The sequence below is a fragment of the Aplidium turbinatum genome, chromosome 16, assembly GCF_918807975.1.
Source record: "Aplidium turbinatum chromosome 16, kaAplTurb1.1, whole genome shotgun sequence".
Taxonomy (NCBI): domain Eukaryota; kingdom Metazoa; phylum Chordata; class Ascidiacea; order Aplousobranchia; family Polyclinidae; genus Aplidium; species Aplidium turbinatum.
The window spans coordinates 19,256,560-19,282,058 of NC_137487.1; the positions used below are offsets into that span (position 1 = coordinate 19,256,560).

The 25,499-nt window shown below is 38.3% G+C and overlaps 1 protein-coding gene across 1 annotated transcript; it reads left to right on the top strand.

Annotated features, from left to right (window-relative positions):
* The first annotated feature begins 4,888 nt into the window (after positions 1 to 4,888).
* Positions 4,889 to 25,427, top strand: LOC145785123 (transmembrane 9 superfamily member 4-like). The gene is made up of 14 exons (XM_082596824.1): positions 4,889 to 5,062; positions 13,400 to 13,499; positions 14,266 to 14,419; positions 15,211 to 15,354; positions 15,670 to 15,859; positions 16,363 to 16,474; positions 16,893 to 17,032; positions 17,448 to 17,596; positions 17,934 to 18,093; positions 18,660 to 18,835; positions 19,434 to 19,497; positions 21,100 to 21,219; positions 21,788 to 21,877; positions 22,292 to 25,427. Exons 1-14 carry the CDS (start codon positions 4,946 to 4,948, stop codon positions 22,439 to 22,441), a joined length of 1,866 nt encoding a protein of 621 aa, XP_082452950.1. The 5' UTR covers positions 4,889 to 4,945; the 3' UTR covers positions 22,442 to 25,427.
* The last annotated feature ends 72 nt before the right edge of the window (positions 25,428 to 25,499 follow it).

Genomic DNA, 25,499 nt, shown 5'->3' on the forward strand with positions numbered 1-25,499 from the left:
GTAGCGGGGATGATCTTGAGAACAATACCTTATTCCTTTTGCGAGTATGAGTTTATTGCAAAGAAATGAATGAACTTCCACGTCGGAACGTTGTAGCCAAGTCAGGGGCGCTGGAACGATTTTTGACTGGGGGCGCTGGATTATGAAAAAAGAGCACTTATGTTTACTAAAAGGCCAAATTGTTTTCAAGTTTTAAGGTAAGATATAGCGATACTGCTTTTAATCTATCAGCTCACTATGTATTGAGTAATGATAGCCTACAACAAGTGTCCGGTATACAAAGAAGGGCATCATGCTATGTTGTAATGATGTAACCTACCGGTACTGTGTTGCAAAATTTTGTGCCGTAAATATTATTTTGAGGCAAAAATGAAAGATTATAGTTAAGCTAAAAGCGAATAGCAGAAATTGTTATATTGCAAAATGTGCAGTAGCTTACATGACTTTAAAAGGGCACCATTGCCCCCCCTGCCCTTCCATCTGCAGAAAAATTGAGGGCAAGGGGGGCATCCGCCCCCCATGCCCCCCGCTTCCGGCACCCCAGAGCCAAGTAATGCCTTGAATTCAAATAGAACGAACTAAACTACTAATTCAGAACATAAAAAACTACACTACAACCATAATTAAACTAACACCGTGACTTCCAAGAAAAGAATCCGTGGCAAACTGACAGAGAAAATACGGCACCACACAACTGGCCGACAAAAACCAGGCCTCGAAATTCGTTTTTGTTGACGGCGGACAAACGTGTCCGGTCTGAGCAGCTATCTCGGCGGACAAATTAAGTCTTACGGCGGACACACCAGTTTTAACGTCGATCGTCATACTTAATCTCTTTATCTTGATAAATCTTCGCCATTTGAGAACCATAGCTACGGTTTAGGCTTTTTAAAATTTCAGCAAAGTCACTCTGAAAGACTTTCATCAGACCAAGGACAACACTAAAAGGCGGAAAGGCGGAAATAAGCAGAAATTACTTAGAATTAAAACAGTCATAGTATTTAATGATCTCACAATTGCTTCTAAATAATAGCTTTCAATGATATTTCAACATAAGAAAATGTTCGGTATTGAGTTGTGGCTAAAAATCGCATTTCCGCCTTTTTCCTATTTCAATAAATTCCATTAAATTTCGAAATTTACTCCAATAACTGTGGAATTAAAACAGTCAAAGTATTTAATGACCTCACAATTGCTTCTAAACAATATCTTTCAATGATATTTCAACATAAAAGTAGGTTCTGTGGTGAGTTGTTGTTAAAAATCGCATTTCCGCCTTTTTCCATGTTGTAACATTTCATTCTTTCATGATGAAGTTATCGCTATGTTAAACAATATGGACGCCAAGATCGTACTTCCGCGTTTTCTGCATCGGCATTAAATCGCTACTTCTGCGGACAATACGCCATTTCACGCCCGGCTTATTTCCGCGTTCCGCATTTCCGCCGTTTAGTGTTGCCCTCAGACCAACGACGTGCGCTTGACGCCGTGTAGCTACTAAATATGATGATGATGATAATATGATGATTGTTAAAAACTTAAATTCTATGGACTTTTTGTGTCTGATGCAAATAAATAATAAAAAAATAATCCGCCGCATAACTGATTAACTTCCACCGAACGAGGTCGTGTGGCTTCTTGCGTCACAATGCTCTGGGCACGAGTCGGAAAACTTCTACACTAACGCGTAACGCTACTATTTTCTAATGTGCAAAGTTTCACTAGGCTTTTTTCTTTAGGTTTATTTTTGCGTAACATGTGAGCGAAAGTGACGAAAAGAATAAACAAAACATTAGAAAAAGCACAATTATTTTCCCCTCTTCGTGATGCGGTCGCCTCTCCAAAATAGTATCAGTATTCCACGAGACCACGGCAGGCTCGGAGTTATAATCAGCGCAGTCAAGGCCATTCAAACATATGCGCATGATGAGAGCTTCAATAACATCGATCTTCAAAGACGTGCGCCAATCTCCACGAGATCACTGCTTGTCGTTAAGATACGTGATACCGAGATCTATTCCGTGTCTTTTCTCCAGACCGGCTAGTTGAGGGAAAAGCGTAAATGCGAGCTCTTTAGCGATAAAATATGCGATTTCAAACAACCTCTTAATTTTGATGTTTTTTTTGTCACTCATATTGTCGATGGCCTTGATGACCGGAAATTGATGGCTTGGGGTAAACGATGTGTTGTGATCTTTGACAGAGCTAATCCTTAGATTCGTTGTTCCTTTAATATATGCGTCTATCACCACTAAAATTCCTAGTAGTAGGTTCATCGCCCTCATTCTCACTTTCAAAAATTTCCCTGGGCCTCTTCATTCTTACTGTAATACCAAAACTTAAGTTTTGCGGCATCTTGCTGTAGGCTAGTAGCCTATACTCTTATAATCTAACTTTGTAACCAACCTTGCCTTATCAATATTACTCGGAGATCAAAGCCAGACATTGTGACATAAGACTTGAACTAAGTTGCGCGTGATTAGTGTAGAAGTACCGGTACTCCCATCAATTCTTAACTAAGAATTCACCTCTGTTATGCTGATTCAATGTCATCAATCGTTGAAGCAACGTAAAATTCGAAAGTTTTTCTGCTTGAATGGAAGCTAAGAGATACAGTATTAACTTTTTCTAGATGCGCGCTTGGAATGCGATAATTTCGCATTCCCAGCGCAAATTATATTCTTGCAACAGTTGTTCGTGCTATGCAATGACGATTTGTATCGCCAGTTTCTGCGATATTTCTCGGCGGACAAATATGACCGATCTAGAGGGTACTTCCCGCGGACATCACATGCTGTGACGGCGGACATGTCCGCCGTGTCCGCCGTGAATTTCGAGGCCTGAAAACCATACTGAAAACTCACAAACTGAACTGAATTGTGTTTCGCTCTGAACGGTTGATTTTAAAGGGGCTTATTGCTTCAAGCGATGCAGCATGTGCCAAATGCGCAACGCTACAACAACGTAAAACTACGTATGTAAATCAAACCGAGGAAACGCCCTAATCTTCAGCCAGCGTTCCAAATTCCTAACAAGTACAATTTTCACAATGGCAATTATACTAAGGCAAACACAAAAAAGGCCGCAGGCGCTACAAGCATAACAAGTTCAACAAAACTTACAGTGTTCAAAATTTTAATGAAACATCATATCTTTTTGTTGCATGTTTTGTTGAGTGGTACAGTACTAGTAGCAGTCATTCTATTTTATCCAGTCGCTTTAGCCGTTAAACTGTCTTGTCATGAAGTCTTATAAGAGTAGCATTTCCATCTCAAGGTTCATAAGTACGGAAGTGATAGATAAGCATTGTGTGGTTTGGTAATCTGAGGAAGTGTTAACTCTACGTGACGTTTGCTTTTCAGTGTATCAAAATGATTAATGCCACCAGGCAGGTTTGATGTTGTGCAACATCAGGGATTCAGTGCAACATTAATTGATTGTGTGTGTGTGTGTTTTTTTGGCTAATTTATGCCAACTGTTTAATCGCAAATCTAGGCTATGTCCCTTGGTTACCAAACAGCTGAACCACACCAAAGATTGTGCCGCAAAGATCCACTCTTTGCATAGTTGGACCTAAGGGAAGCAACGGACAAAAAATGATCATACTTTAAGGCGCAGAGGGTTTGTAGGATACCTGTAAATACCCATTGTCGAGCATTGTCAGTAATTCCAGATGTTTTTAACTAAAAATAGTATTTTATTGACGCAAATTGAAAATATTAAGATATTAAGGAATTCAACAATACAACACTTTGCAACTACGGTATTAAAATTTTTTCGCAACTGCAACTGGAAAGCAAAAGTAGCTCATGTTTTGCAGGCAAAATTTTGTGGATCCGGCAATCGTTAAAAGTTGTCAGGCATTATAGAGCAATGCCAGGCATTGTTGGTATTTTTAGAGATTGGTAGACATTTTAAAGAGTTGTCAGACTATAATCTTAACCTTGACTCCAAATTATAACCCTAACCGTAATTCAAAAACTTAGTTCAATTGAAACTGGCAGCCCTGACAATGGGTATTTAGAAGTACTGTCTTACTTCGGCATCTAATGAATGGAATAATCCCCCAGCAACAAGACTTCAACAATTGGAAACTTCACTCTGCCAATCTCGGTGACCAGGCCTGCATCAGTGATTCAAAGCCTCCACAGTCCACAAGTACAGTATGCGAATTGCGAAACTGCCAGGATTAAGGTTTGCAAGAAGCTTTCCCAGTCCGAGGATACAGATTCAATCAATCAATAGCAGTAACTTCTGTACTGCTACCGCAGAGTTGCAGTTCAGAAGTAACAAGAGCTGCCAGGCACGTGCATAAATGATATGTAAAAATTTTAAAACTACTGTAGATTTAATTTATTTGTTGGTCTCATACTAATGCATGCTTTTTAGCAAAGATTAAACAATGCTCAAAATTGTCACTGTGACTTTTTAAAGGGTAAAAAAATAATTATTTTTTTCTAAAAACATAGTAAAATGTTTGGCAACCTTGGTAATTACTGAACCGCTACATCATACTAATATGCTTTTTACAGTTTAACCAAATTTGTAAACAGTTTTAGGATTGAAAATTATGTAGTTGCAATGCCCATTGAAACTGATTTAGTTCACACACATTCCAAACAATATTACCCATTCACAATAAATCATTCTTTTTTGGAAAATTAATGTAATGTATCAATGAATCATCTCAAAACATCTGGCAAGTAAGAAATACGATTAATCAATATCGTCTGTGTAGCTTAAATCAAATTATCAGTATTGATTCCAACATTTGTCAATCACATGTGACTTGAATCTTTGTAAGAATACAGCTTAAATTCAGTTATCAATAGCTGCCTGTTTGGTTGGCATTTCATAATTCCTTATTGCAATATTCTTTTTAGATCAATTCAATTTTACGTTTATCAATCACAGTTAGGTTACTCATTGAACTCTAACACATATCATGGATACTTTTCTGACACTCAGCATTATCATGCTGAGTGTAAACATAGCAACATCATTCTATATCCCTGGAGTGGCACCTGTTGAGTACAATGCTGGTGACAATGTTGAAATAAAGGTAAGTACTGTAAGTTAAACGTCTGTGTCTTGTGTGTACAATTTGTATGTGTAGTTGTGTACTATCAACACTGCAAAAAGAGTGCTCAATGCTCAATACAAAAGTTGAACAGAGCAACTTAAAGCAAGTATATTACAGCATTTTTTGTATGTATATATAGGGCTAGAGATGTACCGATACCAATATTTTGGCCGATACCGATTTCACTTTTTTAGGCCGATACCGATATTTTGGCCGATACTTTAGTGTTACAAAAAGAAGCAATTTTGGTATTTGCAAGTAATTATATCAAATGCTAAGTTTTACCTTATTTGCATAAAACTATTAAAAAAAGCTTTGAATTGGCCAATTCATATAATAGCTTATAATTTGCAATGGATCAAAGTCGAAATATATTTTTTCTGACTTTGATAGTCCTGATGTTTTCAGGTTGAAGGTTTTCAATATTTTTTCACCACAAGATAATTTTTATAATGCGACCCTGATTGTAAGTAGTTTCTTATAAATTTCATGGAAACTAAAGATAATGTCAAATAACATTGTAACATTATTGCATATGAGTCTTTGCTACTTATTTTTTGGATTGAGTTTTTTTGTCACATATCCATGATTGTTGCTTGCATATCCTTTGTTTTGTACTAACTACTTAGAAAGTATTTTAAGCAGTACTTAGTCAGTTTGTACCTATTATGCCTTAACACATACGGTAACTATTGGTGCAAATAGTTCAAATATAGCATTTTCACTTCTTCACGTTATATAGCTTTCAAACTAAAACGTCATTTTTTATTATTATCAGCTTATGTAGTTAAAATAAAGACAAAAGTTGCATATATATATAAACATTTTGTTGTGATGTAATAATACCAAAAGTAGCGATAAAGCGAGCAACGCGATTACGCACGCTGTTACAGCAATTCACGTTAAATAACTCCTGGGGGGGAAAGAAAGTTAATTTTGGGTTGATTCAACGTTCGAGTCAGCACAAATCGATTTAATTTTTCCGGCGGGTTATATTGTGTAACAGCAATGCCCAATAAAAAATTTACTTTTGTTTTACATTAATTCGACATCTAGCGACGTTGAATTATCATAAAATAACATTAATTGCTTAAACAGGTACCGGTAACAAATTAATAGCTCCCTGTGAGAAGATTGCCTCGATTTACGTGTACAGTACACTACACTAACATAATTTCAGCACAACTGCGAGCAACACAAAGTCTGTTTGATAAAGAACTAGCTGTCAGAATCGGAATCATCAGATGCTGTAACGGAGGATGAGGTTGTCGCGTCATCGCTTTTGCTATGGAGCGTTCACGTTTTGCGGCTTTAGTGCTTTGATACCCATCCACACGCCTCTTTTGCAGAGCTCAATCAGGGTGTTGACTAAGGAGCAAATCTATGGCTGTGGCATAATGACTGAGAGGAATGTCTAACCCTAACCTTACAACCGCTCGTGTGGCCTCGGCATTTTTATTGCCAACGCTAATGCGCCATTCATGCATCTGCGTCGGCAATTGCCGAGGCTAATTTTGAAGACTGCATTATGATGTCATAAACAACCTGCATCACTCCCAAATAGTTGCTATTGACCCATGCTTAGCAGAAAATATCTTGACTCCAAAAAAGTTTTAAGAGGAAATGTGTATTTATACCATCTGCCTCCAGTTTTTGACTGGGGGTGCGTGGTGTCCAGGCCTGTTAAAAAGATCGCCTTGTCTAAAACCAAAAAATCCCCAAAATTCAAAATTAGTTGTGTTCAAGTTTGGCGCTTACAATAAATAAATTCCAAAATACGCCACAAAACCAACCAACTTTGGAAATTTATAGAGCAGCAAGGGGAACTTCAAATGGGCAACATTAGGTGCCAAAGGGGCAATATTGCGTCATTATGAGTGACAATGGACGGGTTTAGAAGTCCTTGGCACTTGAAGATTCAAGAATCCAATCCCAACTCAATGTTGTGTCAAATAGTAGGTTTTAGTAATGAAAGGCCACCGTGATTGAGGACTGGGGTATAAGGGAAGAAATATTACATTATAATTGGGGTTTCTGAAAAATTAATGAAGGGTTTGCGCAAACTCTCCAAATAGGCTATCATAATTGATAATAAGATGTAAAATCATTTGTGTAGTCGTACAAAAACTATTCGACAAGTAATGTGCAACCTAAGAACAGTAGGCACTTTAACATACTGATATCCCATTGAAACACGAACCATCAACCAATCAGAAGCTACGCTGTTCATGACGTCATCAAGGTTGCGTTTCTCGAAACAAAGGAAAAATGCAACTTCCCACCACTGCTATTGCTCTTGTTTGTTGTGTAATTACCAAAAAAAGTTTAAAGTACCGTAATCATCAACTCTCTGGCTGAAATGGTCACAATTGGACTGACAACCTAACATCTGATGGTTCGTGGTTCGGGTTCGTTCAATTGGATATCAGTATGTTAAAGTTCCTACCCCTAAGGGCGCTTGTCGTTTGGTTGAGAAGCTTTTGCCAGGCCAAGACTACCCAGGTACCAAAAATGAATAATTTTGCATCATTTTTACGTTGCTAAACGTTTAAATAACCCATGTAACTTGGTTGTTTTTAGTAAGCTGGTTCTATCAGTTTGTGATTTAATTTCCACCTTTCGTTGTAATAAACTCATCAAGCTTAAACAATGTCAGAGTAAGTAGGCTGCTCATTGCGCAACGAACTCCCACACAGAGTTGCCAGATTTTTGAAACAAAAAGTAGCAAAAAAGTACCAAAACGGCTTGGGAAGTAGCTCAATTTCCGCATGTTGTTTTTCTTTCAAGAAAAACTACATTTTGTATTTAGCATAATTTTCCAACATGTCCAAATTGTAAGATATTGCATAGTATATCAGTTCCTACTGTACAGTTAAACTTTGCAAACTTAAATTACCTAAGTAGAAAGAAGATATTATACATTCAGTAATGGGAAAGATCACAAGAACTATCACATACAAGAGCATCAAATACAATGGTTTGTTTTTTCAGCGACTGCTTTGTCAACATAAAAATATTGCCTACTGTTTCCACCTATTTTAAGATTTACTACAAGTGAGCAATGATGGTAGCACAATGAAGACTAACAAGGAGAGTTTTGCGCAAGGTAGCGCTAACCAGAGGAAAACTGGTCACAAAATTGGTTTTAACGTCACTCCATTAGCTTTATTGTGATCGTTGCTGAGTGACTTAAAATAATATAAGACTGTTACAGCTAGTCTCTATTAGGCTAATAAGATTTGCTACATTAGCCTACTTAACTCACTACACCTCTAGTCTTTGTCTAATTAAATTGTATGTTGTCTAAAGGTTTACTAATTCAAACCTAAACCCAACTCTTAACCATAAAAAATAACTCTACCACAAAATTAACACTCTAACCATAGCAACTAGGCCTACTTACAAAAACCTCTGGGAAACTTCTGCCTTCTAACAAACGCATTGAGCCGGATAGAGGCTACAATACTCGGCCAACTGGGTAACTCAGCAAGTCGCCCCTATGCTGGGAACAGTAGGCTATACATAGTTATCACGCCATTCTTACCAAAAAGAGAAAGAACGTAAAGACGCTCGAATTAAGAGAGAGACGTGATGCAAGTCAATTTTTCTGTGATTCTTTCCACTTTCATCTTTGCTAGGCATTATAACTTAAGTCTTAGGGGAAGTAAAAAGTAGCCCAAAAAGTCGCAAATGTCAAAAAATCGCAAACCTTTAAATTCAAGTCGCGAAGCAAATTAAAAGTAGCCCAATTCGCGATAAGTAGCCCAATCTGGCAACTCTGCTCCCACAGCCACAGTTATCACCACTTGCTGCTGACAAGTCAAAGAAAACCTCTATGTCTTTTGATGTTGCCGATTTGCGTCACATTTTTGTATTTTTTTTTTATAGTGATACTTGCTCTTGCTATTTCTGTTACGTTTAGATGATGTCACGTCATTATGCCGATTTGAGATATAATTTAATTCATGACGTTGTATGGATGAAAAATTTTTACAAGTTTTATAGGCCTACTCTGCTGAGAGTAAAAAAGAAACACAAATGATAAATATTGGAGAAATTGAGTCTCCTTACACAACTTAATCGAACAACGCAAAACTGCTGAAACAAAACGTTTTGTTTAAGTGAAAGAATCACTGTAAGCAACCAATGTTAAAACGTGCGCGCAAGAAGTCATGGGAGTGTGACGTATAAAAATTTGAACAGGTTGTTATTTTTCTACATCAATGTGACGTTAGTTACTACTTTAAAAAAGTTATATCTTTGCTTCTATAGAAAATCCGCAGCAAACACCTTTTTTACGTGTTTAGTATCGGCCAAATTTTGCCGATACCGATACTCATAAAATGGCCGATATCACTGATACCGATATATCGGTACATCTCTATAATAGGGCTATAGGCTAGGGTGCATCATCTCCCCTTATTTTGGAAATTGAATTTGTTCCATTGATAAATGGTGTCCATTTAAAGTCAAATGACACCAAAAAAATTTTGGTGGTCAGGGGACCCTCCCTACCACCACCTCCTGACCCCCCTAGATCGGCTTTTCAAAAATCGCCATAACTCAAAAACCAAACAAGATAGACATATGTTGTTTGGTACCAAATTTGTTGTAACTACTTGATTTAATGCAAATCTGCAGAAAAAAATACATTTAAAAAGTCTCACTCATTAGTTTCTTAGGAGGCTACCAGCACAGATGTGTAAATAATTGTAGTGTACAAGAAAACTCACATGCAACAAGCAGTTGATAACTTGTGCTATTTACTTTGAGGTTTGTGCTAATTTACAACAGACACAGTGACCATAATTACTGACATAATTTCTCCATAATGCAATTTCCATTGATGTGATTAGCTAAGTGATAGGGCAGTGATATCATTTCAGTCCTCCCACATTTTAGTTGGAATTATTTCTTCACTTTGTATTTTGTTCTCTTAGCAGTAAGCCATGTTGCTAACATAAAGTTAAATTCCAGTCAGTTAGATTTTCATGTTAATCAGTGATGTTTAGGTATATACCAGTACTAGTTATTTAGAAAGTATTATAACAATACAGTATAGTATAACGTTTTTTTCATTAACAGAACTAGTTGCTATAAAGTATCTTATTATCTAATTGCTATAAAGTATCCTATTTCTAGTGATTAGTTCAGTACAGACTTGAGTGTTTGCTTAGTTAAGCTGTGGATCATGGCTTCGGCTGTTGATATGAATGCACTCGGTGGGACGATTGGATTTGATGACAAAGTTTTGAAAGGAGCATTTATCACCAACAATTGAAGCTTTAAATCAATGGGACATGTGCGGAAGCTGTACTAAAGCAAGTTAAAGTATTCTATGCCAAAGCAAACTTGTCAGACAAACTCATAACAGACATATCCGCAAAGAAAAAATAATTCGTTATATGTAAAAAAGGATAACTTAACAAGAAACCCAAATCAGCAATCTGAAAAACGTTAAAATTCACAAGCCATTTGAAACAGCACGAAGACTTTTTCAACAAAACTTTCATTATTACAACAGCTGATGCATTAACCAAGCCATTTCCATTTGATGCTGATAGAAATTTCTTGATTTCGATGTTTGGGGATCGGTCAGCAACTATTGGAAGTTATGACCGATCAAATTTTGTAAAAAGTAAGCGAAAACAGCACAAAAAGACTAACTGAATCAAAGAAGGAATGCTGCAGTTAATGCACTGAGAAGTCAGTTTGAAAAGGTGCCTTCAGACATTTTTTCCTGGTGATCATAAACGTCTGACAGTGCAACATCAGGGGATGATAATGTGCAAATCTGTAGCACAGAATCAGATGCACACAGGAGAACATTGAAAACTGGTGCACTTCTGGATGTGCCTTATAATATCCTGGCAAGAAATTCAGTTGTTAAAGTTATGACGAGATGCGGGATTTCACCAGCAGCTGGATCAGCTTTTCTACAAAGCTTCATGAATGGAATGCACATACTCAGGAACAGAAGAGCTCACTGATTCACAGTTGTTATCAAAATTTGCATTGTCATACACGGCATATGATTGATACAAAAGGCAAAAGAATTATAGCCTGTCGGAAATCATCAAAGAAAACTGGACACCACCGTTGTTGTATAACATACATTGGGATTCCAAACTGCTTCCTCAATTTCAAGACAAGTATAAGAAGGATGAAATAATGCCAGTTTTGATATCAACAGATCTTGAGACCAAACGGCTTAGTGTGCCAACGTTTAGCCCCGACGATGAGCGGTCAGTTGGGAGTATTGTTGGGGACTTCACTTCTGACTTACTAAGTGACCGGAACTGTTCTTTAGATGGGGCTGTAAGTATGGTTTTCGATACCACATCTACAAACACTGGTCTGTGGTCAGGAGGCTGTGTGGAGCTGCAAAACAGATTAGACAAGCCACTGCTATGGTGTGCCTGCAGAAAGCACATTGGAGAGCTGATTGTTGGCAGTGTGTTTGACGTATTGTGAATCAAAACCTCCAGGTCTCCAGAAATTACAATGCTTAAAAACTTTCGAACTTACTTTAGTCAATTAGTCATGTGTCTCAAGACAGTTTGTGACTTCCTCCTTGCTTGAATGAACCTGACTGCATTTCACCTGACGGAATAAATTTTCTAAATGTATTAAAAAAGATGCCACAGATCTTGCTACTCAGCTGCTTACAAAAAAAGATAACAATGACATACCTAGAGAAGACTATAAAGAGTTCCCAATCGTCCCACCGAGTGCATTCATATCAACAGCCGATGCTCTCGTAGAAGCCATGGTGCACAGCTTAACTAAGTAAACACTCAAGTCTGTTCTGAACTAATCACTAGAAATAGGATACTTTATAGCAATTAGATAATAAGATACTTTATAGCAACTAGTTCTGTTAATGAAAAAACGTTATATTATACTGTATTGTTATAATACTTTCTAAATAACTAGTACTGGTATATACCTAAACATCACTGATTAACATGAAAATCTAACTGACTGGAATTTAACTTTATGTTAGCAACATGGCTTACTGCTGGGAGAACAAAATACAAAGTGAAGAAATAATTCCAACTAAAATGTGGGAGGACTGAAATGATATCACTGCCCTATCACTTAGCTAATTACTTCAATGGAAATTGCATTATGGAGAAATTATGTCAGTAATTATGGTCACTGTGTCTGTTGTAAATTAGCACAAACCTCAAAGTAAATAGCACAAGTTATCAACTGCTTGTTGCATGTGAGTTTTCTTGTACACTACAATTATTTACACATCTGTGCTGGTAGCCTCCTAAGAAACTAATGAGTGAGACTCTTTAAATGTAGTTTTTTTCTGCAGATTTGCATTAAATCAAGTAGTTACAACAAATTTGGTACCAAACAACATATGTCTATCTTGTTTGGTTTTTGAGTTATAGCGACTTTTAAAAAGCCGATTTAGGGGGGTCGGGAGGTGGTGGTAGGGAGGGTCCCCTGACCACCAAAATTTTTTTGGTGTCATTTTACCTTAAATGGACACCATTTATCAATGGAACAAATTCAATTTCCAAAATAAGGGGAGATGATGCACCCTACTATAGGCGTTACAGCAATGGGTTGGTACAATTAATAAAGCTGTCGCTTTTCAATTATATGTGATCCTAGTTCGATGCCAGCTTAAGCTGGTTGTTGAAAAACATCGCTCACCTTTACCCAGGGTGCATATAATTATTTATTAGTAGAGCACTGGATTCTTAAGATTACTTTGCTAAAACATATTTCAATCTATTTTGGTTTTGTGCCAGCAGTAAGAAATAAATTAATTAAACTGTTTTACGATAACTATGTGGGAGAAAGGAATAATCTTTTTATGAATATTGGTTGGTGAAGCAGTAACTGGGTTATAGAGCTTTGCTTTAACTGAAATCAAACTAACAAAACATGACATTTGGTAGCTTAATTGCTTTTGTCAGAAAATAACTAATAATGATACATTTGAAGAAAAGATAAGTGACAATAAATCGCAATATTCTACAAGATCTTTACTTATTTTTTGTTAAGTATTGCAAGACTGAATTTCTTCAATTTAATTCATGTGCGCTGAAAAGGTGGTTAGTTTGGGCTCGTAGCGAGCATGTGACTACGGTTAATGTTGTGCTATCATCGATAAACCTATCGCTCAACAATGACCATAAAATGCCTATATAGCATAAACCGATATTGGTTTCTTTATCAAACTGTCTTGAAATTTATTTCGACTCTCACTGCAAAGGGTGAGCAACCAGTCTTTATTTATTTAAGATAGCAATCAAATGATTTAATGCGAAATATTTGTCACTAACATTCCAGGCAGTCAAGATGACAAGCTCCAAAACCCAGCTACCATATGAATACTACTCACTAGCATTCTGCAAGCCTTCAAAGATTGAATATAAAACAGAAAACCTTGGTAAGAGTGGAACAGACATTTCAAGAATTACTGTGTGATGTTAAAGTAGATGAGTCCTCAGTATCTAGTATTGCATATTAACACTACAATCAACTAGCAAGGCTTTCTATTACTTTCATTTAAAATGTGTTTACTTCTTACTATGTAGCTTCCATGAAACTATAATTAGAAATTGCATGAGTATAGAATTATAAAAATGTAAACTAATGGTTTTAGATGAAACAGCTAGAGTAAGAACTACATCAGCAAGACAATGGCATATGAAACCAAAACTCAATTGCAATGCTTTTCACCTAAAAATGGGCTTATTGGCTGTGTTTGGATTAAAAAGAGTGTTCTTAGACCACAGTGATACCAGAGCCAGACTAAAGTGGGTCTAGCACACAGGTTCACTTAATTCGCCATGAACCTAATATCTTGGACATGTTGTATTTTGTGTCCATTATGAGACTCATACTGTGCAGTTTGAGGGGAAACACGTCAAGTTAGCTTTCTCATTTGGCAATCTCAGTGTCTTGCCATGACACAGTTGCATAATTTTGAGTAGTGTCAAACTGGCATCATTACAAATGTTTTACAGCCGCTCTCATCAATTGACCTTGACCAATCAATGCATTGATTGTGTATAGATGTGACACAGTTGATAAAAACTTCTATAGTGTGAAAATGACTTGTACTCCACATATCAATTTTCTGGTACTGCAGAAGGCAGAACGTACACTACTTTTGCATAAATGTTTGTAAAAGCGATGTTTTTCTGTTCTAGGCGAAGTATTACGAGGTGACCGGATTGTTAACACCCCATACAAGGCAAAAATGAATGAAAAGCAACTTTGCAATGTGGTGTGCACTATGGACTTGGTTGACACAAATGCAAAAGACTTTGTGCAACGGATCAAAGACGACTACTCTGTTCATCTGTGAGCATTTAAAATTAATGTTTTTAAAAGCTTGTTGTGCTTCTTTAATCATGTTTTTTTATACGTTTACCTGTACATAGTATTTCTTGCTTGCATGATGTTCCACATACCATCATGCACCTATGCAAATCATAAAGGTAGTCGGACTACTGGGTATGTGACAACTCAGCAAGTACATTTCAATCACTGCCCAAGTCAGTGAATAATTTTTTTCTTGCATGGCACTTGCTTAGTCATCGCTTACTAAACTGAATTTGCTGACTTGTTGCATGCTAAGTATCGGCTTGGTCAGTTTTTACTTGCTTAGGTTCATTATTTACCAATTCCAGCCACTTGCTGAAATGTTGCCAGCTCAGTTGTCACTTGCTCTTAAATGTAATGTGCTGACTGCTGAGTTGTAGGAGACTCAATCATAGACATATCTGAAGCAAAGAAAGATGCCCCAGCTACAATAGTTGATATGCCAGCACACATTTGAAAAGAAAAAAGCAGTAAAACTAGTGAAAGTTACAATTCTCTCTACATTTTGCTTCAAAAACGCCTATGCTTCATCCTGAAACATCAGGGGCCGACCATTTGTCTGCCGTGTCTCCTCCGTTTCTCTTTATTGTTGGCATCTTCAATTTTAAGTTACCGGTACATATAACATGCATTAGAATGGTGTTTTGAGGATTATACTTAAGTTAATATAACTACTAAAAATAACTAGTACCATGATTATTGGCTAATAAACTAATACATAAAACAGAGGCATCGAAAAGTGACAGGAATTTGTTGGATTTTGTTAACAGAATTGCGGATAACCTTCCCTCAGCCACCCGGTGGCCTGTTGAAGGAAAAGAAGCAGAGGAAGTGCAGATGGAACACGGATTTAAGCTCGGTGTGAATACTAAAGACGGGACCATCATCAACAACCATCTTTCTATAGTCTTAAAGTTGGTATTCTTTGTCATAAATTAAAGTGTTTTTGTCGTTGGTATGTTTGGGGCTTGAAGGTTTAGGCCAGAGTGATTGATATGTTGTGGCCGGGAAGGCAAGGAAACCAATTTTCATGTCCACCTGCAAGCAACCAAGTGTTTTGCCCAAGATGCACGATGTGCTCTCGATTGTTGAACTGACACGTCCCCTCTAGCGTAGTGCCGGGGATTCATCAGTTGGCTACACAGCTGACAATGTGCAGTGTGCACCGAGAGGCAATTCTATATCATCACATTCTATTTCGTCATGCAGCCTACAACATCTCGTTTAAGGTACAACAAAGCTGAACTGGAAAACACTTATCGAGTTGTGGGCTTTGAAGTGGAGCCACACAGCCTTGACGCCAGCATGGTCTCTAAAGGAGAAGGGGGAGAGTGTAAACCGGACTTCACCAGCGCAAAGCCACAATTAGTGACAGAAGACACTAAAAAGATTACCTTTTCTTATGACGTCACGTGGGAGGTAGGCTATTTTCGGCATCCACAAAATTCAGAGTTATCCTGTTTGTTTTAGAAACACAACTGCTTCATTGGTTTTTGATATTTTTGCAATTGTTTTTGTTTGTCATGGTTTTCGCGGGTCTGCTACTATTCGGTGAGTCCGATTCGGTGAGTTTCTATCCTCTAACCCCTAACCCTAAAACGGCAATGATAATTAGGCTACGGTACCCGATAATTTAAAAAAAAAAAATTGAAAAAATCCCCCGTTAAGGGATCGAACTCACCGAATCGGACTCACCGAATCGGACTCACCGAAACGGGCCATTCCGGGTTTTCGCACCCTTGAAAAAGACAACTCTGTAATTGTTCAATTTCCAGCACTGATGATGAAAACAATTTAGTTTTCGTAGCGTTTGCTAACATAAGTTTAGTTTCTGATTTTTATGTTCTGTAGTTTTTATTCAACCAAGCATTCCAACCATTTTGTTTCTTAAGCATAATTGTAATTGTCCAAGTACTTTTTAGCCCAGCAACATCAGATGGGCGTCACGTTGGGACACCTACCTCCAAATGGGGGACGTACAAATCCACTGGTTCTCCATAGTCAACTCTACCGTTGTTGTCCTGTTCTTGGCAGGTGAGAAATAGATGACGTATTGGTATACTGAGTGTTGTGAAATCTAGTAATGAAAGGACTCTCAGACAACATATCTGTCGTTTTAAAAAAATAATTAATTGTAATTAAAAAGTTCTCAATGCTAAGCAAAAAGCAAAGCAGAGCGAATTAAATCAAATATAGTAATAACTATATTTGAATTAATTGTAATTAAATGTACTCACGCTTATGTATAGTTTATGTTTTCGCATTTATACGTTATTCTGTTGGTCTTTATGGAATGATAAGCGGACTGTATCTTGTTGAAGCCTCGACTAAGAGTTAGTGTTTCTTCTTAATTATCCAAGTCCTCCCAAAGTTTTACTATCTGAAGTGCATTATGCGTTCCTGTACAACGTTTGCTGCATTGCATGATTAGCATGGTGTACGTTGCTCACAGGCGTACTGGCGATGATCATCATACGGACACTTCGACGCGATATTGCGCAATACAACCGGGATGAAGATGATCTTGAAGACGCTCTGGAGGAGACAGGATGGAAACTTGTCCATGGGGATGTTTTTAGGCCTCCAAGACGAGTAAGCAATAAGTATATTTGGTTGTGAAAATCTTTATCCTCGGACTGAGAAAGCTTCTTTGATAGTTACTTCCGGGTAGTTTCGCTTACTTGTAGAGGCTTTGAATTACTGACCCAGGCCCGCTCACCAAATTTCTTGTTGTTGCTTGTAAATTTTTCCATTCACGAGTAGCCAATGAAGGAGAGTAGTCCTTGAAGTGCGTTACTCAAGTCCCCACTTTGAGAGTCGAACCAGCATTGTTGACCTTTCCCACTTCTTCTTTACAAAATCTGGTGCTTAAGAGACTGAACTATCGGAACAGGTGGAATCTAGTAACTTGTTGTTCCTTGTCTTTACCAAGCTAAAATAGATTGAAAGAACTTGTTCAAAACCACCAGGAAATCTAGAAGTATTCAATTGTATTTCTTTTCTTCAGATCATGCTCTTGGTCTCATTGATCGGCGCAGGCGTCCAGCTGTTCGGCATGGCCATCGTGACCATTGTTGTTGCCATGCTCGGCATGTTGTCTCCTTCTAGCAGAGGATCTTTGCTCACGGCGTCCATGATCTTGTTCATATTCATGGGGTAGGTACACTTTATTTTCAATGAACTCTTACATAGCTCACATGATATATGTTGCAATCTCATAGCTGTCGCTCTACCGTTCAATCTTCGTACAGAAACACATACTTCGTACAGTACAGAGTTGAAACATTCGCTGTACCATACCTATATTTTGGCAAGTTGTAGCTGCAGAACCCATAAAGACTTAGTTCTTCAAAAGATCAGTTATAAAAAATAGTTGTGCATTTTTCTCGAAAAGTGTCGTGTGCAGATTCGAGTTTGCACTTCATGTTCAGTTACAACACCACTGCATCACATTTCAATCGATTATCTACTACAACACAAATTTTATTTTCAGCATATTTGCTGGCTACTTTGCTGGACGCCTTTACAAGAGTCTGAAAGGCCAGCTCTGGAAGAGGGCTGCCATACAAACAGCTCTCCTCTACCCCGGAATTTGTATGGTCATCGCATTTCTTCTGAACTTTTTCATCTGGGGAAAGCATTCTTCCGGTGCTGTAAGTACATCATAAGTTGCTTTGTGACTGTTTAATGGTTGACTGTCGTCGAACACAACAGGTTAGCAGCATGAAATGCCGATTAAAATGCTTGTTTTACCATGAACAACACAAACATTACGAAAAAATGCTTTATACTAAGCAAAGACCGAAGCGGAGCGAATGAAAGCAGGTTTGGTCTTTTCCGCTGTTGGTGTAATCTTCCAAAAGTTCTCAATCAAACAGAATGATATTGTTAGCCGAAAATTTGCATATGAATTAGAAACCATTAAAGGTAAAACCATAAAAATGTTTTTTAAACGTCTACTTCTTCTTGCGTATGAGGTGGTCTACTTCTTCTTGCGTATGAGGTGGTAGTAGTCGCATTATTCCATCCAGGCACTGCAGCCTTTGGACTGTGTTGCTATCAAGCGCTTCAAGGTTGGTATTCCATATCGAGATTTGTAAATGGGGTAATAAAGGATGACAGTGTGTTAAGTGTTCCCGTCGACTGCACAACACATCATTCAGGTGTGTTCATAGGCAACGGCAATGAATTGAGTAATTTACATTCGAATCGACTTCAGGTTCCCTTCTCGACCATGGTCGCCCTCCTGGCCATGTGGTTCGGCGTGTCCCTCCCTCTAGTGGTGGTGGGCTTCTACTTCGGCTACCGCAAGCAGCCATACGAGAACCCCGTCCGTACTAACCAGATACCACGCCAAGTACCAGACCAGTTGTGGTACATGAACCCTTTTGTGAGGTGAGATCTCTCTTGGCGTACACACTGAGCCACTTTCGCATGAAAACTCTGCATTTTTTTCTAACATTGAATTATGATGCAACAAGACGATGTAAAGATGTGTTTTATGGTTTTAAGTTTTTCAAAAATCTTTTGTTACTTTTTAAATGTTTTCTTGTCTTTTCATACTAATAGTTGATAAGCCAATTGCTTGCTTCTGTATTTTTACATTTCAACAATTAAAAATTCTCAAGTTAAAACTTTCCTGAAGACTTTGATAAATTAGATATTTGTCGCAGTACACAAAGCATTATATGTGACAAAATCTCTCCTTCCACGATGAAGTAAAATGAGATAATTTTATTTAAAAGTTAACAACTTGATTGCAACGAATCGAAAACTGGCATCTTACGGATTGAGGCCGGTACTCCGTTACAAATGTTCCAAGGGCTGCCAAATGACCATTTATTTTTGGAAAATTGTTTATACGGAATTTAAAATCTATTGCCAATGCTGTTGATAGCAACATAGTGATATGTCACTGCCTGGCAACCCTGTTCTTGTATTGCCCTTTAATTGCATGATAAGCCTTTTTATAATATATTGCTGTTGATTGCAGCTTGCTAATGGCAGGAGTGTTGCCCTTCGGAGCTGTTTTCATTGAACTTTTCTTTATATTCTCCGTAAGTCTTTGTTAGGCTACCATGTTAAGCAATTTGTTTACCTCCCTTATAAATGGGAGCTGCCACGTTTGTTTACAATAGTGATACTTAAAGTAGAGTGCGATTTCGTTTTGCTACTCAAATTAACATCATCGCATTGATTTTGTGTTAAATCAATTCATTGTTGGTGGATAACCGTCGGTTTCATATATTTGGGATGCAACAATGGTTGTATTGATGAGCGAACACTACTGTGTCTGCATCCGATCGCACGCATCCTTCCGGTGTGTGTTGGTTGACAGGCACCTCTATGGGCGGCTTGCTATAGCAGCTTGTGGATCAGAATACATTGTTAATATTGAATTGGTTTCTTACCCGATTGCATGATTTATCTTGCTGGCCGCGGGAACAAGTCTTTTAGGCGCAGACAGTTAGGCGCCGGTGTAATAGGCGCGCACACTGTGGCGTCAGGATATTTAGGTGCGGAGCACTGTGGCGCCCGTTCATTTATGTGCTATTCCTGGCAAAGTCTGCAGATTGTATCAGCTTGGCAGGTAGGGAAATTCTTGCGAGTACGTGTGAGACAACACTCTACTCTACAACATGAATACATTTCTATAGGGCATATGAACCCTGGCTACAAGTTGCAAGCATAATGGTGCGACTTTGCTCTTTATTAAACCTAGTCGGGATTTTGACGGAAAACTAAGTTACTCTTCACTCAAGCCTACCACCCGCTTGAATATAGGTTGCGGTATATTCTTTACTGATATTTAGTGTAGTTATTATTTGACTTAACTAAAAGTGAACTCAGTCATGTTCGGAAACTTGAATAATTTATTGGTAAAGCTTTCGCCGACGCAAACCTGGACTTACAACAAATAAATGCCAAACAAGCGAATTAAAATAACAATATATTTTTCTGTTTAATATAATATTTTGTGTGAAAAGCATTGCCGGATAAGGCAGCTTCACTCACTTGAGCTATGACTAACAACAAATAAATACACGCGCATTAACAAAACAACATATTTTTCCGTTCAATATAACATTTTGTGTGAAAAGCATTGCCTTACCTTGCAGCTGTGCCGTCCGGGTGGAGGCTCTTTGTTGACAAATTTCGTTTCTCATCTGGTTGAAAGCAGATTGTACTCACAGGATGGGGCACGAGGAGCCATTTCTCGTCCATCCCTGCCATTGCCTTACCTGCCAAGCTGATACAATCTGCAGACTTTACTAGGAATAGCACCTAAATGAACGGGCGCCACAGTACTCCGCACCTAAATAACCTGACGCCACAGTGTGCGCGCCTATTTGATCGGCGCCTAACTGTCTGTGCCTAAAAGACGTGGACCCCTTGCCGCGCATTGCTGTGAGACTGCATTATTTTGTGGGACATTCTAGACCGCTCGATTAATCGCTTAACTTTCGGAAATCTTTGTGTTTTTAGCAGCGTACATCTTATGAAATGATAGACCTGTAAAAGTTATAGTACATAATTATAATCGATATGACTTTTGGTTGGTTATGAGAACATATTATGCCCGTGTTTGCACAACAATCCAACCTCTCAAGTATATTTTTTCTTGTAACTGTCAGTTGAAATCTTTTCTTTACTTGAAGGCTATATGGGAGAACCAGTTTTACTACTTGTTCGGATTTCTCTTCATCGTCTTCATCATATTGGTGGTCGCCTGCAGCCAGATAGCCATCGTCATGGTCTATTTCCAACTCTGTGCGGAAGTGAGTATATTGGAGTTTTTTATCCTAGCCAAGCTTACGCTGGCGCTGGAAAATTTAGATTAAGTGAACGGGAAGGAATTCAATCTTCGTGTCCACCTTCAGGCATGTCTAAGTGTTCTGCCAAAGACACAGCTCAGTTGGAACATAGATCATATAAAGTCGATATTAGCAAAGGCAGGAAGTTCCGGCAGGAGTTTCGATTATCTAGCCGGAATATCTGACCTTCGGCCAGAATGTTGCTTCCGGTGCATCGCTACAGACATGTCTGTCTTTCTATGTTTAGTGTCACTCCCTTGCCCTTTAGTGATACTCGGGTGTTACGGTTGTATTAACTCTACTAGTATGTCTATGCGGTCGCCTTCTCGGGAAACGTGCTCGTCACAGACAACGAAAAATAGTTTTGTCATATTTTCACCAAATAAATCAATCAGCCAACCAAGAACACTTTAGGACACTGCACGACATAGCGAACGTTGGAAAAATTTACAATCTGAACATTTAATTCATCAAAGGCTGCGTCGGCTATGAAACAAACATACTTAAAACACGAATTCTTTTTTACTTGAAGGATTATCACTGGTGGTGGAAGTCGTTTATTGTGTCGGGTGGCTCGGCTGTCTATGTGCTGCTATATTCCCTCTTTTACTTCCACACGCAAGTGAGTGTTGAGAGCTTTCGTTGTTATAGATTTGAAGGTGGTAAACTTTAATGGAGGCTTTGTCCTCGCCACCGCGTTTCACAGGCCATGGAGGAGGCTCACAGACAATTAGATATTTTTCTACAACTGCTTGTTTTAATCGGAGAAAATTTAAGAGCTCAAAGTGTAGATACTAAAACATGTTCCACAACCGCTTGTTTCTCTTCAATTACCTGCATTCGTCCCAGTGTTATTGTTACAGTCATACTTTGTCACTGTAACTTTCTTTCGTTGTTTCTGCTGTCAAATTATAAGTTCTAGAAGTAAAAATAAAACGCTTAACTCGTTGTTATGTTTACTGCTCTGTGACAAATTATGTAAATTGATGAAGGATATAAAAAAAGAGGGGATACATGATTTTTCGTTTTGTTTCAGCTGAGTATCACCGCATTCGTGCCAACAATCCTCTACTTGGGCTATACCTTCATCATTGTTTTTACCTTCTGGATACTCACTGGGACCATTGGCTTTTGGGCTTCATTTCTTTTCATCAGGAAAATCTACGCTCAAGTAAAGATCGACTAAGCGTCGTCTGATGACTCGCGATCGTGACGTCATCGCTCGATGACGTAGTTAATGTTTTTATTTCCAGCAACTTTTACACGATATAGTTATGAAGTTATTTTAAGTAGTTTGCTTTTGTGAGTAATCGCCATCACCAGGTGGCCCATCGTGTACCCACTTTTAGTTTTATTTGGTGGAATCGAATCCGGGTGGTTGTGGCCATGCAACGTGGCACAAGAGTTTGTTTGTTTTTTTCTTAAATATTGTTTGTCCAATGAATTAATATGACATTTTGTTCTTTCATCTCCAGCCAGTAGCAGATCCAGGAAGCGGGGGGCGATCGCCCTCCTCTTTATAACACACAAAAATAACTTCATTCACGGTGTATTGCAAGACCAGATTATTGCAGACATATACATTATTTTGTTTTGTTATTGAAATCGCCCTCACCCCAAGGCCACTTGCTGGGTGCGTCTCTTAACTCTCTAATCCATTTGAGGCAAACATACTTGACTTATGGAGAATGCGCGGTTTACGTCAGCACGTACAGATTCAACATCAGTATATTTATTTCCGAACTGTGCAACTTATTCGTGTCACTTTCACATATCTTACTTCTAAATGCTGTGAATCTCTCACCACTCGGCAATGAAGAGTAAAAGGATCTGAATCCATCATCATGATTGACAGTTTAAGCTTGTAGTTAAAGTGTTGTCATTAGAAAGGTACATAATCCATTGATTTGCGCTTGCTAGTAAGGTATTTTAATTGCCATGACTGCAAGCCCAATACTTGATAGATTTTTCGCCGAGTGAAGCGGCTCCGCTATTTCTCTGCACAACAACTTTGTGTACGATAAGTGCGCTATCTCCGCCGCTACTTGGCGAACTTGTCCGTTAGCGTATTTATAATCTGCAGGTCGCTGCAGCATAACGTGATCTTGTGAGCGCTCTTCGAAACTTCTTGATATGAAGTAAGTTAAACGAACGATTCGTTGACCGCAGATTGGCGTAATGGTTTGGGAGATAGTTTTCCTGATGACGTGGGTTCGATTCCAACGGCTGCCATTGTTTTTTTTTAATTACCAAACAAAGTTCAAAGCAAGAATCAATTCTCTGTCTTGAGTGCAAGAAGGGTCACAAGGACTGCAGTCAGCTGGTTCATGGGAAAATTGTATCTTTAAAGTGTCTACCGGTCAAAATAACTGCTGCAGTGACCTACGGTTTACAAGTACGCGTCCGTTCGTTTTTTCAGCTCTGAAGAGAATGTGTCTAGTTGTGCGATGCTATTCCTCTGCAAAGCATTGGCAAATGCATTGAACTAATTTTGGCGATAGTGTTTTATCGTGTTATTAATAGTTGTTATGGGAGGACTATATGTGTTGTATGCATACAGTATAGGCGTGGTACAAAAAACAGGTCACACAGTTACCACGTCGCAAATGGGACATTGGTACATGCAACTGTGCAAGCTTGTAACAGTGATAAATCCCATCGCTTACGTTGGGGCTCATCACACTCCATCCTAGGTAAAAGGATTAAAAGCCGGCTACCAAAAAATAATTTTAACGTTTAGTCCTTGGCGTGTTGTTTATTATATTACGTTAAGATATTAGCACCTGCATTTATTATCTATAGCAGTGGTTCCCAACCTTTTTGACCTTGCGGCACCCTATCAAAGAGATAAATAGTTTGCGGCACCCTGGCAAAACTGGGTCAATTTTATGAGGTTTCTGTATTTCAAATAACTGTATGAAATGACACAGAATGAGTTGTACAGTAGCCTATAGTGTGCATAAATAAATGTATTTATTTAAAAGTCAGTGTGAAATTTGGGCTTGACTTCTTGCACAAAGTCCCTTAATATCTGGGGGCACATTCGATAAAGCCACCCGCATTTTTTCCTCGACTATAAGTAGTCGTTCTTGTTTTTTAGTTTGTATGTTCGTACGGAAAATCCACTTTCACATAGGTATGACGTGGAAAACTGCAGCAAGCAAAAGCTTATAATAGCTTTCTTTCCAACGCAAAGATATTCATTTTGAATTTTTATCCAGAACTCGTCGAGAGGCATCTGCTTATGCATAAGCTTAAAATTTCCATTGTTACGAATGTCAATTAATTCTTCTTCTTCTTTAAGATTCAAAACAATATGAGAGTCCAATAAAAATGGATTTCTTGATTTCTTCGCAAAATAAAATCATGAAACCTCGCAATAATGATGCGTTTCAAACGTTTTTATGGAAAGAACAGCAACGAGTCAAAATATCTTTCACGCTGTTTTTCCTGGGCGAGAAAACAAAGGCATACCGCAGATTATGGGCTGCAGTATTGCAATATCTCAATTATCTCGCGGCACCCTTGAGCATGGAAATTGGCACCCCGGTTGGGAACCACTGATCTATAGTGTTGTTACAACGTTGAAATGAAACAGTTTGGTTGCTGTAACGTCCACTGACGTTGTTTTGACTACACAGGTTGACATCAAATGATGATTCAGCAGTCCTGTGAAACGATTAGACAGCAGGGTTGCCAGATAATCCGGGAAGAATATTACAGTATTAGTCTGAAATTAAAACATTTTAGGACAAATAATAAATGTTTTATTTGTGGTCCAGCACTTCACTAATGTCACAGGAAATTAAACATTAACACAAACTAGTGCCCGAATGATTTGCTAGCCGTCGAAAACAGCTTGTGGAATTAGTCCAGCTTATCGTTTTATAACAAATTTTTATGTCACCTGGCAACTCTGTTAGTTAATGTCATCTCTAGTACAACAAACAATGCGAGCGCTGCCTTGGTTGTGTTGTCGGCAACTTGTTCATGATCGTGACCGCAACGGTTGTAGATCTTTTGAGCGTTGAAAGTATCAAGACTTACTGAATACATTATTTGTTTGTGTTTCTATCTTTTCGGTTCCTGTTGAGAACTGAATGTTGATTCTGAAATGTTCACTCGATTAAACAAATCTACCCAGACAATAAAATCCGTTATTTTTGCATTGATTCAACGTGTGCAGCTTTTAGACAGAGTTTGCTGTCTGGCAAACTGCAAGAGAACAATCGGATCAAATTTTA

Bases quoted from the DNA above. Each gene is read 5' to 3' on its own strand.
- LOC145785123 (XM_082596824.1), top strand. From the start codon at position 4,946: ATGGATACTTTTCTGACACTCAGCATTATCATGCTGAGTGTAAACATA. The intron at 5,063-13,399 runs GTAAGTACTGTA...CTAACATTCCAG, and splicing joins GTGACAATGTTGAAATAAAG to GCAGTCAAGATGACAAGCTC. The intron at 17,033-17,447 runs GTAAGCAATAAG...TCTTTTCTTCAG, and splicing joins TTTTTAGGCCTCCAAGACGA to ATCATGCTCTTGGTCTCATT.